The sequence below is a fragment of the Colobus angolensis genome, unplaced genomic scaffold (assembly GCF_000951035.1).
Source record: "Colobus angolensis palliatus isolate OR3802 unplaced genomic scaffold, Cang.pa_1.0 Scaffold24, whole genome shotgun sequence".
In the NCBI taxonomy this organism is placed as follows: domain Eukaryota; kingdom Metazoa; phylum Chordata; class Mammalia; order Primates; family Cercopithecidae; genus Colobus; species Colobus angolensis.
The window spans coordinates 2199196-2215088 of NW_012115599.1; the positions used below are offsets into that span (position 1 = coordinate 2199196).

At 54.9% G+C, this 15893-nt stretch overlaps 1 protein-coding gene across 14 annotated transcripts in view; it reads right to left on the reverse strand.

The window, feature by feature from the left end:
* DYSF (dysferlin) overlaps positions 1–15893 on the reverse strand; it is a 234033-nt gene that overhangs the window by 83595 nt on the left and 134545 nt on the right. For all 14 annotated transcript variants that reach the window (XM_011945196.1, XM_011945191.1, XM_011945193.1 and 11 more), the window contains 3 exons: positions 10563–10656; positions 9931–10008; positions 1504–1685 (listed from right to left, as the gene is read on the reverse strand). In XM_011945196.1, the coding sequence (XP_011800586.1) occupies positions 1504–1685; positions 9931–10008; positions 10563–10656 (354 nt within the window). The remainder of the gene's footprint in view (positions 1–1503; positions 1686–9930; positions 10009–10562; positions 10657–15893) is intronic.

The following is a 15893-nucleotide window of genomic DNA, read 5'->3' on the forward strand; positions in this document are numbered from 1 at the left end:
CACATTCATCACATTAAATGAGCCTGGACAAAATGATGTTTTCACCAAGGAAGGTGCCTTTTCTTCAGGCACCTTCCTTGACTCCCTGCTGCCCGGAAGACAGATCCGTCACACTGGATGCAAGGGCAAGCCCCCTCAGGGCTCTGGCAGCCTTCAGCTCGTACCGCCACCCTCCTGCCCTGTTCTGCACTTGCACTCAGTCCTGCCGAGTCCCCCTGACCAGTGCCAGCCCAGCTGCCTGCCTCCCTCCTGCTCCAAAGGTGCCAGGGCCTGTGCCCTTCTCCAAACAGTCCCATATGGACTCTTCCTCCGGTTGCTCCTTCCCCCGTGCATGGTACCAGCTTTTCCTTCCAAGCACCCCAATGTTGGACCCCCCAGCCCAGGCCCACCTTACCCACGGCCAGCTGTCCCCATCAGCTGGTGAGGAATAGAGACAGGAGCACCTTTCCCCACCCCTGTCCACCACACCCACCCAGGGAACCTGACATCTGGTCAGGGCAACTCTTACTGATAATGTCTTCCAAACCCAGCCCTTCCCCTTTCATCCCACCGCCACCTCCAGCTTTGCCGTGTGCCCAGTGGGTCTCTTCCAGCAGCATCCAGTCTCCTCTTCAGAAAATGCTGCCCTGACGTCATCACTCTCCTGCTCCCCTGGATTCATACTCCCTTCTCCTCCTTCCAGGCCTCTGCCTCGCACTGACACCCCAACCCCACATTTCCTCCAGGGCCTGGGTCTTTCCCAAAGGCTTTCTTGACATTCCAACCCACAGCACTCTCTCCCTCCTGGGAGCCTCCCAGAGCTGCTCTGTCCAATACAGGAGCACCAGCCACCTGCAGCTATTTAAATTTTAATTTTACTTCGCTAAAATGAAATAAAATTTACAATTTCATTTCTCAGCTGCACCAGTCCCATTTCCAGTGCTGTGCAGCCTCGTACAGCTACAGGCTCCCTTTTCGGACAGCACAGCCCTACAGCTCGCCTGTCACCACAGGAGGTCCTGTGGGACAGTTGTGGTAAGAGGCCCTGCCTGTGGCACAGAGCTGGGAGGCACTCGGGGACCTGTGCTCTCACATGGAGGATTCACCACTGTGTGGGTGTCTCGGCTCCCACCTAAACAGGGAACCCCAAGTGAAGGGCCACTCAGCCAGTAATGCAAGTGCTCGATGTACATTTAAGGATTCCACACAGCTCCTCGATGAGAAGAAGGGACCGGCCTGAGATCACACAGGCAAGGCAGAGGCAGAGAAAACCCAAGCCCCTGGCCCACAACCAAGCACCTTTTCCGGATATGTTCCCTTTCACTGATGAGCAGTGTCTGCTGTGGGAACGGCATCTGTGCTAGCAATCCATTTTTAATGACTCTAAAATAGTTTTAATTGCTCTAGGGCCTGCGGAGTTAGGGGAGCACCCATCTGGCTGGGCAGCCACGAGTCTCTGGAGACCCCACCTTTGCACATGGTCCCTCCCTGTGAGGGGATGAGGCAGGAGCCGGGCAGACTCACGTAAGTGTCATGGTCGTACAGCTCCACCACAATGCTGGGCGGCTGCTCAGCAACTGTGGCCGGCTCGCCGAAGATCTCGATCTCGTAGAAGATGAGCGTCTGGTCCCAGGTGGGGTTAAGGGTGTTCTTCACCACCACCGTCTTCTGGCTCTGGTGCAGGAAGGAGACGATGGCATAGGGATCTGCACAGGCCGGAGATGGGGAGGGGAGACAGGACACAGCAGGGGCCATGAGAGATGTCTGCTCCAGAGCCATGTGGGGCCACAAAGCTGGAGCAGGGCTGTGGCTGCCACTCTGGAGCAACAACATTCACGCTGGGATGCATCTTCCCTATGGGATTCTTCTAGCCCTGCCATGAGGCCAGCTGGGGGCCATGGTAGGGACATGGAGCCTGGGTCCTGGCAAACAGGCACAAGATCCAGAGAACATCCCCTTTTGTGCTGCTTCCTAAGCTGGCTGCTGGAAGCAGGGTCCAGCTGGGGGAAGTGAATGCCTGTACGGTCTGTTCATTCATTCATTCATTCATTCATCCATCCAACAAGCATTTATCGAGTGCCTTCTTTATGCCAGGCTAGGGACTAGGTGCTAGGGGCTGAGAATACAATTTGAACTAAATATAAAATATCCACACAAGCCAATGTAAAATTATGATTTGGGTCAGAGCCTTGAAGAAGAGACATAAAATGCAGTGAAATGTGTTAGGGAGGGATCTGGCTTCCTTGAGGAAGGGGGAGCAGAGCAGAGCTGCTGGTGTCTGTGAGCTCTGGGATGCCACCACACTGACGTGGCCAGTTCTGCATTTCAGCAAGCTCACTCTGGCTGCCACATGGAGAACAGACTGCAGGGAGCATGAGGAGGTCTAGGGAGACCAGTTCTGAGGCCACTGCAGTGGTCCAGGGAGGAACGATGGTGGCTTAGATGGGTGTGGGGTGCTAAAGGGAAGTGCACAGACTCAGCAGCTATTTAGCAGTAGGGGTGTGAGAGAAACCCAAAGGCCCCCGCAGCTCCCTGCTGCCTGCAAACTCCTTTCCAGCCTGCCAGCCTTGGCCATGCCAGCCTGGGACCCAGCCACAAGTCATTCCCTCTACCTTGTCCCAAAGGCAAGTTGGTGTCACTAGAGCAGACTCTAGGGCAGTGGTTCTCAAATGTGAGCATGCTGCAGAATCATCTGGAAGGCTCATTCAGGGTGCTGGGCCCTGCCCCTAGAGACTTGGATTCAGCAGGGCCAGGGTAGGCCCAAGAATTACATTTCTAACAAGTTCCTGAAAGCGATGCTCATGCTGTCTTCTGGGACCACATTTTGGAAACCAATGCAGGAGAGGGACTGAGTGCATATAACTTGGGAGAGGAATGTAGGGCTTGGGGGAGGGGGCTCCCTTCAGCTCCTCCTAATGGGATGTCACCTTGAGGGCTGAACCCAGTGCCTAACCATGCACTCAATACCCTTGGCACCCTGCTCCATCCTGCAATGGCCTGTGCCCTCTGAGCTCTGCAGTCCAGCCCTAGCACTGCCATTCACTTCCCATGTGACCTCAAGAGGGCCTCAGTGGCCTCAGAGGTCATGGCCTCTGTGTTGCTGGCCTCAGAAGGATGCAGGTTCAAACACAACCTAGGGGCTGGGATGGGGAGATACGGCTTCCGCACAAAGGGGAGAAGAGCAAGTCGGGCTCCTTGGCCACAAGAAGACCAAATGGGACACCATGGCCACTGCATAGGTGGCAGAGAGAGGGGCTGGCAAGGAGTGACCAGGAAAGAGGTGGGAAGGTTAGAGTGGGCAACGGCAGGAAACCCATCAAGGGATGAAGAGACCAGGGTCCAAGGTTGGCCTGTTGCCCAAAGAGCTGGTTTTAAGAGCAGGGAGTATCTAAGTTAAGGGGTAGACTCAGCCATGGCCACCCACTGGCTGAGCAATGCTGCGTCTGGTTAATAGAAGGCAGCCACCAGCCTGGGATCAGCCTGACAGCCATCAGGCACAAATCATGGAGGACTTCCTGCAGGAAAATGGTTTTGATCCTGATTCTGTGGAGCAGAAGGGGGCAATGGGAGGCCCTTGGCAGGCGAAGGAGCCAGAGAGAACTGCCCACCACGTCTCTCCACCCCCACCTGGTGGGAGCCTCCCTGGCATGGGGCTCCCCTTTCCATGCACTGGACCTGGCAGGGCTGGCCCTGAGCCCTTTCCCTCCTGCCCCTGGCAGGGCCCAGCGGCATCTGTGTATTTAATGAAACCGTCTGGCTGTGATACCATCAGCTTCAAACTCGGCAGAGAACTTCTCCAGGTTCCAGTAAGGAAAGGAGGGCGCGTTCCGATAAATAAAACCATATTAGAGAGCCAGCGAAAAAGCCCCTTTTGTTCCCGCCCCGCCCCGTGCTTCCCTACGCTTTATTTTTATAAGCGTGCGGGCCCCAGACCGACCGCGTTTACACAAAGATCACAATTGCACATTGTAGCGGCTGTGCACGCTGTATTGGTGTTGGCAGCACCCCCCACGCTGGCCCCCGAGCAGGCAGACTCCTTCCAGCAGCCCCATCGGCCCAGGCAATGAGCTCAGCGCTCGGGGGAGAACGGGGAGGGGGTGGCTTTCAAACAAAAATCACCCAGACCTACACACGTGCCCCACCCGCCCATGGGAGGAGAAAACACACAACAAAGGCATTGTAAAGAGCAGGCCTGGAGGCCTGGGGCCTCAGACACTGGGCTACTGTGTACAGGGGCCTGGCCTCTCCCTGCACAGGACCCCACCCCTCAAAAAAAACAAAAAGGAAAAAGGGGAGTAGGGGTGTTGCTAGAGCAAGGTGGTCGGATGAAGGACAGCCAGACACACTCACAGACAAATCCCTCTTCCAGGAAAGCTAAGAGGAGGGAGAGGCAGATTCCCAAAAAGCGGTGGAGGGGAAGGTGAGGGGCTGGGTTTTGCGCGTGCATCACAGCGTAGGGCTCTCCCCAGGGCCACGCCCACAAGCCATATGCAGCGCGCAGCGTGCCCTCGCTGAGGCAGGCACTTTGGATTGCAGCTCTGAGGAGCACGGCTGCCCCAGGGAGGATCCAGCCATGAGCACACAAGGATTCTACCTGACTCCATCACCACAAGGGAGTCAGGGACCTGTCACCCGCCGGGCCCCAGGCAGACAATTCCTTGGCTGGATCCAGAGCCCTGCACCAGGCTGTTCGGGCTGAACCCTGCTGCTCAGACGTTCCTGGATCTCCGGGGAGGACCGTCTGCATTCACAATACACTACGCTTTCCTCAGGGGCCTTCCTACCAACCACTCAGACCACTAGGGTCGGGGACAGAGTGGGAAGTATCACCCCATTTTTCAGAAAAGGGAGCTTTCCCCAGGAAGACTAAGTCGTTCAGCCATGATCCTATGTACTAGACCCCCTGACTCCTAGTCCAGTGCTCCTTCCACCACGCCACCTCATAGGAAAGGGCCCTTCAGAGAGGGTGAGATCGACTGCCAATAACCAAGGCAATGCAAATGAGAAGTAGACTCCAGCAATATTTTTCCTATAAAATTAAGAAAAATTGTTCAAAATTATAAAAACCCGGTATGGGCAAAGAGTCGATGAAATAGGTACTCTCCTTTATTGCTGGAAGCAATTCAGCAACCCTTCAGAAAAGCAATTGGGCACTATGCCCTGAAAAACATAAAACCCTTTATACCCTTTTCCCATATTCCTGGGAGGCATCCAGATTCACCAAAAAGCTAGATGTATGTACAAAGATGTTCACTCTCGTGTTATTTGTAATGCATCATTCATTCACTATACAGTTATTGATTGGCTACTCTGTGGGAGGTTAGCACAGTGCTAAGGATAGGAAGATGAATGAGACGTAATCCAAGCTCTTAAGAGTGTGACTACTGGTTGGAAATTGTAACCTAAACGGGTATAATACAAGGTGATGTGCTACTTAATAGTGGAGTATACAGGGGCTGGGGTGAGGAGCGCCAGCTGTCGCCTGCTGGCATCAAGTCAGGCTTCCCAAAGCAGGTCTCAAGGATGAGGAGGTAGGCCACGCAGACCAAGGAAAAGGGGGCATTCCAGGTGCAAGCATGGCACGGGTAAACACACCAAAGACTTTAGGTACTTGGGGAGCAGCAAGCCATTGGTCTGGCTGAGGGGACGAAGGGAGCACCAGGGCAGTGGGGACAGAGGAAGCAAGAGGGGAGGAGGGGCAGATCACAAACGGTCCTGGATTGCCTGCTGAGCAATTTGGACTGAATCCTGTAGATCAGTGTTTCCCAAAATGTGTTCTTTGAGTGGTGGGTTCTCTGGGGAGCTAATGAGTGCTTAAACAGATTAAACAGGCTCCTTTCCTGCAGCCGCCTCAGAGCCTCTCATATGCCACTGTGCATTGTAAATCTCGAAGCGTGCAGTGTTTCCCAGTCTCTCTTACTCAGGAACCCTTTTTAAGTGGAGCATTTCACAAGCCTCCAATGCACTTTGGAAAACACCTCCTTAAGCTCGTCTGGTGGATTGCCCCAGCCAGAGCCAACCTTAACAAAAAGCTGTGCTTAAAAAGGGGTTGGGAAGGGAGACTGGAGTTCAGACTTGGGAAACCCAAAAGCAAGAAATCCCCAGCACCACCCAGGACTGAGTCTGAATCTGAGGGAAACTAAGGCACCGGTCAAGACGTGGCCCCAGCTGTGGGCAGCTCTGGTTCATCAGACCTCACTGCAGCCTGGCCTGGCAGGACTATTCCACAGGACCACCTACCTGGCCCACCGCTGTGACCTTACCTGGAGCTGTAAGGCCAGCAAAGAGGGCACAGGACCTTCTACTTTCTTGAGAGGTACTCACCGCTGTAAATTAATAAATGATGTGGCATCTGGTCTATCTGCCATCTCTCAATTGGCTTGGTTAGCCAAGTTGAAGCCCCTGAGCCCAGTGACCTGGGAGGCCCTAAAGAGGGATTTATGGGCCCCTCCTAAGCTGAGGGTCATCCCTTGGAATACAGTGACCTCATGATAGAGCTGCCTGAGGGTCCTCCATCTGGGCGGGCTGCTCTGTAAGCAGAGCTTACGATCCCTCCAACCACAACAGCAGTTCTTAACTGGCAGAAGGGGCCAAACTGACACCTTCCTCCCTGGTTCCCTGTGAGAAACACCAGTCTACAATGAAGAGTAACTCAGCTCAAGCTACCGTTCAGGGAAGCAATGCTACCCACTCCACACCAAAAGGGTGGGCAGGATGGAGCTAGGTGTGGTGTTGGTGACGCGTTCTAAGTCCTCTCAAGTCATAGCTTTTCATTTCAAAGCAAACCCAGTACACACAACAGATATTCACAAAGCAGTGGCAACCTCATCCCAACAACAAAAAGAAGTCATTGAACTGGCCGGGCACAGTGGCTCACGCCTGTAATCCCGGCACTCCGGGAGGCCGAGGCGGGTGAATCGTCTGAGGTCAGGAGTTCAAGACCAGCCTGGCCAACACGGGGAAATCCCGTCTCTACTAATACAAAAAATTAGCCAGGCATGGTGGCGGGTGTCTGTAATGCCAGCTACTTGGAAGGCTGAGGCAGAAAAATCGCTTGAACCTGGGAGGCAGAGGTTGCAGTGAGCCAAGATAGCGCCATTGCACTCCAGCCTGGGTAACAAGGGCAAAACTCTATCTCAAAAAAGAGAAGAAGTCACTGAATTAAGTATCACTTTATGTTTTTTATGACTAATTGCTGCATAGGGAATACACATTAATAAACACACAAGCACACGCCACAGATGCCCTTCCACTGGTCCAGAGAATTGATATCCCAGCCATACACTCAAACCCCACTCAAGTTGCAACCCTCAGGCCATCTGGATGGCAATATCGCCAGGATAGCCTCCCTCTCCTAAGTTCAATATTGTTCAACAAGTGTTTTCTGGGCAACCCCTGCCTATCTCCTCAAATATTCAACCAGGGAGAAGGAGCGGCCATGGACCCAGTGTCCAGGCAGCCCCAAGACCCACCATGTAGAGAGAAACAAAGAACACAGCACAGGGCTGTAAGAGCCCCAGGGGGAAGGCCCAGAGAGCCACAGGTCAGAGGCACTGGGAGAGTGGCTCGAGGAGGGCCCTCTCTGCCCCAGACACCCGGCAGGCAGCTGGAAGCTGCATCGGCGACAGACACTGTGCCAGGCCCTCCCCTGGGCCCAGACATTCCGGATTCACACATAAGTTTCCTCAAAGAAATGCCAGCCGGTGGCCGAGCACAGCCTCCAGCCGCCAGCCGCCCCAGGGTCAGTTCCAGGGGAGAAATTGCTTTGGTTTAGGGTTTGGGAGTGAAAATAAATACTCTGGGTTTTATAGGTTCACCCATGTTGGCTGCTGTTTTCCTTTCCAGCAGCTGCTCAATCGGGCCTTTCATTCAGAAGCCAGTGGCCTCTGAGGAAGCCCTGGGCAGTGCCCTCAAAGCTCAAGGGATGTTTATTTGGGGGAGGGGGTGGGGCCAGGATGGAAAGTGTGACGTCTCCGCAGACCGGTGCCACTGCCCTACCAGAGGGGAGCATCGGCTCCCAGCGCTGGGCCCTTGGAGGAGTTCCCTCCCCTCTCTGAGGGTCCTCCGCCTGCAGTGCCCACAGAGGACAAGGGGGCTTCTGCCTGGGCCCCACCTGGCCACCCCCCTCTCACAAACCCACTCCCAGCATCCTCACCTCTCATGTCCTCCTGGGAAGGGAGAGAAAGCAAGGCTATCAACTCATCCATGTCCTTTTTCTCAGAGTAAGTTCTAATCGTCAGACTCCTGGACAAGTTTCCCAGGAAGTAGCCACCGCAGATGCCTGTCTGGCCTGGGCCTGTCAATTCTGGCGGGCTGCTGCTGTATACACTTGTGAGGGAGCTCTCAGGACCCTGGCCCCAAAGCAAAACAGGGTAGAACTTCTTCATCCACCCTGCACCTGGCTGCACAGAGCTGGAGGATGGGTCACTGAGGGCCATAGCTGCTGGAGAGGAGGATGCAGGTTGGACCCTACATCGGGGAGGAGAGTGGACCAGCAAGGAAGTCAGCAGATGGCCATCACCTGCAGAGCTGTGCTGTGTCCAGGAAGTCACTCCCATAGAACTCAGTTCTACTCAACCAAACAGCAGGCACTAGACGGCGAGAGCCTTGGGTTCCATTCCCAGCTCTGACACTTGGTAGTTGTTTTAATGCAAGCATTTAGCTAACCTATCCGAGTCTCTGTTTCTTCACCTATAAAATGGGGATGTTGACCACCTACTTCATAGCACAGTTGTAAGGGTTACAGGAAATAATGTCAGCAAAATGCCTGGGCACCTAGTGAGCACTCAGCCATCAAGTGCTGCAGGTTCAAAGGTAAGATGAGGCCCCTTCCTGGGGGAGCTCATGGTTAGAGCAGGAAGGAGGTGGCAGAGATAGACCACTGTTAATCTGTGCAGTGGGGAAGGCCTCTGAGGGAGGTGCAGGTGAGGAGCTGGCCAAGCGCTGAAGAAGGAGCAACCAGCTTGGCTTGGGGAAGTCAGAGGGCATCTGGGCTGGGTCTTGAAGGATGACTAGGAGTTTGCTGGTTAGAAATAGGGAGCAAACGCATTCTAGACAGAGAGAGCACTGAGTGCAAAGGCCAGGCGTGGGCAACATGGACAGAGTTGGTGGGGCTGGAGCTACTGGATAGAGGGCAACGAGCAAAAGGTGAACCAGGTAAGGACCCCAGGGCCAGATCACAAGGGACTTGTCTGCTGTGCTGAAGAGTTGGAGGTTCCTGTCAGTGTCTATACTTGAAATCAGAGGAGGGACGTGACCAGGTGTGTCTGGGGCAGTGCGGAAGGTGCCAGGGAGGTGAGGAGATAACCAGAATGACCTAGATACAAACAGGCAAGGCCAGTGTCAGATGGCAGTGTGACATTAAAGAGGAGGGAACAGATCTGAGGGATTCAGGAGGTAGAATCCTCAGGACTGGGTGACTGAGAATTTCCAGCCTGGGTAACAGATGGCTGCCAACCCCAGGGCCACGGCAGGAAACGCCGAGGCAGCCTGGATCTGGGTGGGGGAAGCTGGGGAGCAAGGTCACACGGAGGTTTGCACAGGATGAACTGAGGTGAGTGAAGGTGAAGAAGTTGGGGGGCCCCGGTGCCCAGAGAGAGCACACAGACAAGACTTCTTGGAGCATCAGGATTAGAGGGCAGTGAAGCATCAAGGAGGAGCAGGTCAGGGAGGAGGCTGCAGGGACCCTCCAGAGGCTGGTGGCTGGAGCCAAGGCCAGAGGAGCTTTCAGGAAAGAGGGGACAGTCAGCGAAGCCTGATCCTGCCAAGGAGTCCAGCAGACCATGGACAAGAGTTTGCTGCACCTGACAACCAAGAAGCCACAGGACCCTGGCGACAGCACCCACCTCCATGCACCCAGCAAACAGCACCCCTTGTTGCCGGAAAGCCAGATGTCTCCATCCCCAGCTCTCAGGCCGCAGTCTCTGACTCTCCTGCCTCTCTCCCACCTACCAGAAAAAGAGTCCTTGTCCATCGCAGCCAGGTCCCGGGCCTGGTACATGTAGCAGCGTAGATGGTAGCGGTTCCCATCTTCAACAAGGGAAAAAATAGAGGTGCCAGAGTGAGTGGTTGGGGTGGGTAAGAGCTGGGGCGGTTAAGAGCTGGGGCTTGGGGGGAGGTGGAGTCTGTCCCTAGAAAGGGCAGCAGACAGAGGGGCTGAACGAGGGAAACCATACAGGCCACTGTGCGAGGTCAGGAGAACATTCCACAGCTCGAAAGCGGACACCTGACTAATTAACGTGTCCCTGGGCCAGGCTAGGGCTGGGGGAGAAGAGGTAGAGGAGGAGGGGAGGAGGGGAGGCCAAATAGACAATGGGAGCAGCCACAGAGCACAGGGCCTTAAATGCCTGATACCAGATTTGAGTGGGCGGACACACCACACAGACAGGCATGCGCAAGTGCGAGCACACGCACATGCACACGCACACACACACACACACACACACGGCACTGACCCACCAAAAAGCACACAGACTCAGCTCCCCAGAGCCCTACATACACACCTGATCGTATAACTCCATCCAAAGAGAAGCATAAGGTGACACACCCCTATCACCCCATAGATGCCCTGAAGCCTCACTTACAGTCAAATATGCAGGAAATTGTGGGTCTGTTCACACCAAAGCTCAAGGTGGAGACGGACATGGAATCTTCACTCTTGTCGTCCACCACGCCGCCCTGGAGACACGAAGCTGGTTATGGCAGATTCTGCCCCCAGGCCTGGGGGTAACAGGGAGACTAGCCCACAGAGTTAGAAACCCAGGGCCAAGAGATCTGTCTGCTGCTGAAAGCTGAGCCATCAGCCTCTACTTTCATTCTGGGGAGCTTATCCTCTCCTAAAAAATCACCAGACTCCAATGTTAAAGCACCAAAGGACTGTGGGAAATTCTTCTCCCTCTCTAGTGAAGACCAGATGAGCCCAGAACGGAATGTTTAGTCGTTCCAGGCAAAGAGATTAGAAGGAATGACTCGAAGGGGCTCTCCAGGGGAGAATCAAATGGGGATCTGTCCACTAGGGACGAGTCCAGTGGAATCGAAATGTGGAGGTTCCAGGCCAGCATCTCTGGGTCCCCATCTCTGCTACCCCCTGCTAACATAGAGCTGGGTCCCAAGCTCTGGAGGTAGCTCTACCACACACCCACCATCTCTCACCAGTTCCCACTCTGCTGAGGGTGAGCAGGGCTCAGGCTGAGGCCAGAGGTGGGGACAGGAGTGGGTGGACAGTCAGGCTTGGAAGCCAAGCTGTCCATTTACTGTGTATAAAGCTAGATGGTCAGCCCTGCCACCTCGCCCTCATTAGCACTAGACTCCAACCACTGAGCCACAAACCACTTTGGGGAGCACCAAGACCAGACCACTTCCCTAGGCCAAACACCCAGAGCTCTCTGATGCACTTTCTCAGCCCAGAGCCAGAAGCCCAAGCCACAGCCTACAGAGGGACTGGGGAGAGTCGGGGGCCGTTACTAGACATCCCGTGCCGTCTGCTCCCTCTGCACTCACTCAGATGTCTCCAAGTGCCTCTCTCCTCTCCCTCCTGCCCACTACCCAAACTGTCGCCTGCTCCATTTCAGAGGGGTGGGGTTAAGTAATAAAGTGGTCTCTGCTCCACTTCCTTGTTCAGTCCCACATCTCACAAATGTGTACACACCCTTGAAAGAAAACCCTGGCCTCTTCCTCAGATGGCCCGTTCATCCCACCCAGGCCCACTCAGAGTGGCCAGTTCCCAGGATTCTTCTGCTGGGCCACCCTGACCTTCACCCTGGAACCATTTCCCAAGAATTTCAACCTCTCCCCAGGCTCTGAAGCTACAAAGCCCCCCATCGCCTCCACAGACACCACTGCCACTACTGCGCCCCTGCTCTCCAAACCATGCCCACCCTCAGGGCTCAGTCCCAGACCCCCTTGTCCAAGAAGCCTCCCTGGACACCTGTTCTCCCACCTCTGGCCAGGCCATCCCCAAGCCAAAACCATCTTCATCACCCTCAGTCACTGTGCGGCTCCTTGGCCTGAATCCTTCAGTGGCCTGAAAGGTCCAGTCCAGCCTTCTCCCAGTCAGACCCCCAGTGACCCGCCCTATCTTTCCCCATCCAACACCAAGGCTTCCTTCCCCCAATCCCGGCCCTCGGCTTCAGGCAAACCACACTCCTTAAAGCTGTCCCAGACGCACTCACCCCCATAGCAAGCTTACACTGTTCCACAGCCAGAGGTGCCGTCAACCATCCCAGGTCGCCCCGTCTTCAGATCATCTCAGGACACCTAAGCAAAGCCTGCCCTGGTCACTCTGGGTCAACAAAGAATTGCACCCTAAAGGTAGGCTGGGCCTTCCTCTGCTGCATTGCTGCAAAGGGTCTGCAAAACACACACTTGGGAAAGACTGAGTCCCTCTGTTCTCCCAGGGGACTCTCCAAGGTCCTGCTATCCCTGGGTGGGCTCTGACTTCCACCACAGGACATCCTCATTTCTGACAGGGAGATGCCCAGACTCTCCTCTTCCTTTGGCCACAACTTCAACATGGGCTCTGAAATCAGATTCCTTGGGCTCCAGTTCTGGCCCTGCCATTTACTACTCACTGTGTGACTTTGGGCAAGTTGCTTAACTTCTCTGAATCAATCACTTTACAAATTTGGGATAATTATACAGTATCTATTTTAGAGAGTTGCTTTGATTATTAAAGAAGATAGAGAACACGTAGTTCTTAGCACATTTCCCGGCTCACAGTAGATGCTCAAGAAATGTTAGCTATCAATGAGCTTACAGGGCTTGGGGAGGGGGCGTGTCATAAACTATAAAGTTTGTCATGTGCTGGAAGTGGTATTCACATCACTCATATTTGTTCAAAATGATTCCAAGGTGTTACAGTGGACATTTCAGTAAGAATCAGGCAAGCCAGCAAGGGCCTCTCCCAATGCCTCCAGGTGGTTTATACATGGTTTCTCTCTCTCTCTCTGTCTGTCACACACACACACACACGGGGAGAGGTGTCATACACATACAAGGAAGGACCCAAAGGCCTGAAATCCTCCCTCGTGAACAGGTGTGGAAGCCCTGGGTCCCTGGCAGGAGAGGCGTTGGCCTGGCCCTGAGGCACTGGTGTCCCACTGGAGGGAGCACCAAGCCCAGCAGCAAATGACCACAGAACACCCCCCTGGCTGCAGGGTGTGCAACACCAAACACAAAGCCAGACCTGGGGGCCCAGCAGGCCACTTGGACTTGAGAGGCAGGGACATTAAGGAAAGCTTGTTACGCTGGAAATAGGGCTTGGCCTGCCCCCAGGTGCAACAATGCGTGATGCCTGCATCTCCAGCACCTCCAGCTGCGGCATGGGTAAAGGGTGGGAGCAGTGGGAGTAGGGAGGATGGGGGTGGACTCAGCTGCGGGTAGGCGGGATGGACTCTGTGGTCCGTCTACCTTGGTCTGGCCACACACAGGTGCCCCATCCACAGGTAGGGGGCCAGGGTGAGCGTAGGGAGGGAGGGGCCTCCAGCTCCAGGGCCCCATCCTTCCTCTCTCCCTCCCAGCGCCTGCAGGGACCTCCCTGCTTGCGCATGGCTGCCAGTGCACATCCCCACTCACCTCACACCTCCTCTAGATGGCCCCCCTCACCAGGCCCCTGTCAGCACCACTCCCAAGGCCTCTGTCTGGGGTTCTGGCAGCACGTTCTGGGTCTCTGTCCAAGGGCAGGGCCTCCTGCCTGCGATCAGAAGCAGCATCTCCCTCCTTGGGATTTTCATGTGGACCTCACTGAGTCCCTGGCCCCTAGCAGGCCCTGGCCCTGCAAGTGACTGTCCTGCAGGGAGAGGAACTAGCACTCCCTCTGGGAATGCCCCTCACACCATCTGCTTTCCAAAACCTGACCTGGCTCCAGAAGAGGGGCCCAGCCACACCACACCTGGTCCAGGGACCCGCTGCCCACCCTTACCCCATCTGCCACCCGAGTACAGACCTTCTCCCTCTACCTCAGGGAGACAGATGAGGATTTTTGGGAAGAAGCATTACCGGGGGACCAGGGGAGACACACCCCCCAGAGTCAGGCTCAGGGAAGCCACTAAGCTCAGTCCCTCTTGGTACCGCCCTGATTCACACTCTGGGCAAAATTCCCCCCGCACACCTGGCCAACATCCTTATATCCTCTGGTCCACTGCCCCTCCCAGGGAAGCCTAGACTCTCCATACATCCCCATTAGACCCTGGGAGCAGAGTGAAGGCCACCCTTCCCTCCTGACCCACTGTGGCCTCTGAATTGAGTCTCTGCCAGTCAGGACACTACCAAACCCACACACCCCCAAACCCCTACAACCCCTACCTGCTCACACCAGCTGGGACACTCTGGGGTCTCCTTTCTTGCCACCAGGCCCTTGCCCTGTGTGTCCCCTGACTTTTCCATGCAGTCTTATCATCAAGGTCGCCCTGCAAGGATGTGTTAGGTACCCCTCCTGGGCACTCCCACTTCACCCTGAATTTCCCCAGCCACTGCACTCACCACCTAACATTGCAAGCACCCATCTTCTTGTCCCGCTGAGAGCCCAGCCAGGTTCCCAGAGTGCACCCATCACCCAGCAGAGCACCTCACAGGCAGTAGGTGCCCAGCACATCATTGGTGAACGAGTGAAGGAATGCACGAACAATGGGCACCTGCCTCAGGGGAAGACAACTGCGTCGGCGTTGAGGAGGGCAGACGACACAGGCCGGCCCGGTGGGGATCCGCCAACGTCATGCCTTCTTGACTTTGAAGTACGCTCTGGTTTTCAGGTGTGGACATCAGCGTGGTCAACCTTGGGGAATTTCTCTCGAAGCCAGTAACAAAGCCTCTTGAAAACCCAACTGGGAACTCTGGGGAAGCATCTCCCTCCCATCTGTCTCTCCTCCGACGTGCCACCCATTTGCAAAACACCTACTCTGTGCCAGGCATTGCCCATTCAAGTTGTGAAATGGCTACTGCCGCTCATGTGGCCAGTGGCACCTGCCCAGAGAGGCCATCCCTGCCAATACTGTTGAAAATTGCATTCTAACACACACAGCCTCACACGCACCCACACAGGGCTACTGTGGAAAACGCAGGGCTCTTCAACCTTGGCACTGTTGACATTTGGGGCTGGAATACTCTTTGCTATGAGGCTGTCCTGTGCATTGTAGGATGCTTAGCAGCATCCCTGGCCTCTGCCTGTCAGATACCAGTAGCATCTCCACTGAGTTACGACCACTAAAAATGTCTCCAGACATTGCCCAATGTCCCCCTGTGGACAAGTTGAGGGGAACTGCACCCTATAGAGAACTAGTAGTGCAAACTGAATGAAATGATACCCCACAGTCCTTGGCAGGTACCTGGTTTAACTCTTTCATCTCTCCAGGCTCTTGTTAAATACTCCTCCTCCCCTCTGGCCCTCTGTAAATTTCTTGAATTCATAATCTTTCCTCTGCCACAGGGCCTTTACACAGAGATGTCCTCTCCATTTGGAATGTCTTCTCAAATGAGCTAACTCGGGCTTTTCCTTAGCTGCATCATCTCTGAGGCATGGGCACCTCCTTGGCTGCCCAGCCTTCAGCATCAGCCCCTACCCAGCCCCTCTTATCTTCTCCCTTGCATCCACCCTCCATGTATGCGGGCAAGGCATGCACACTCCTTTATCCCCTGTATCTAGTTCAACATTGGGCATGTGGTGGGCATCCAATGAAGATTTATCACATGCGATCAATCGCCAGCATTCCCTCACCCTAAGCCACATGTGCAGCAGCCAGGCCTAAGGTCCCAGGGCAAAGGACAGGAAAGGTGCGTCAGACAGCACCTCCTACCTTCAGGGAGCTCAGAGTCAGGTCTGATGTTACTATGGAAAAAAGGATTAATGTGGACTCACTTACACCCCAGGATGAGGCCATCTGTGGGGTGAGATGGAATGGGGTGGGCCTTTGGAAGCCCCT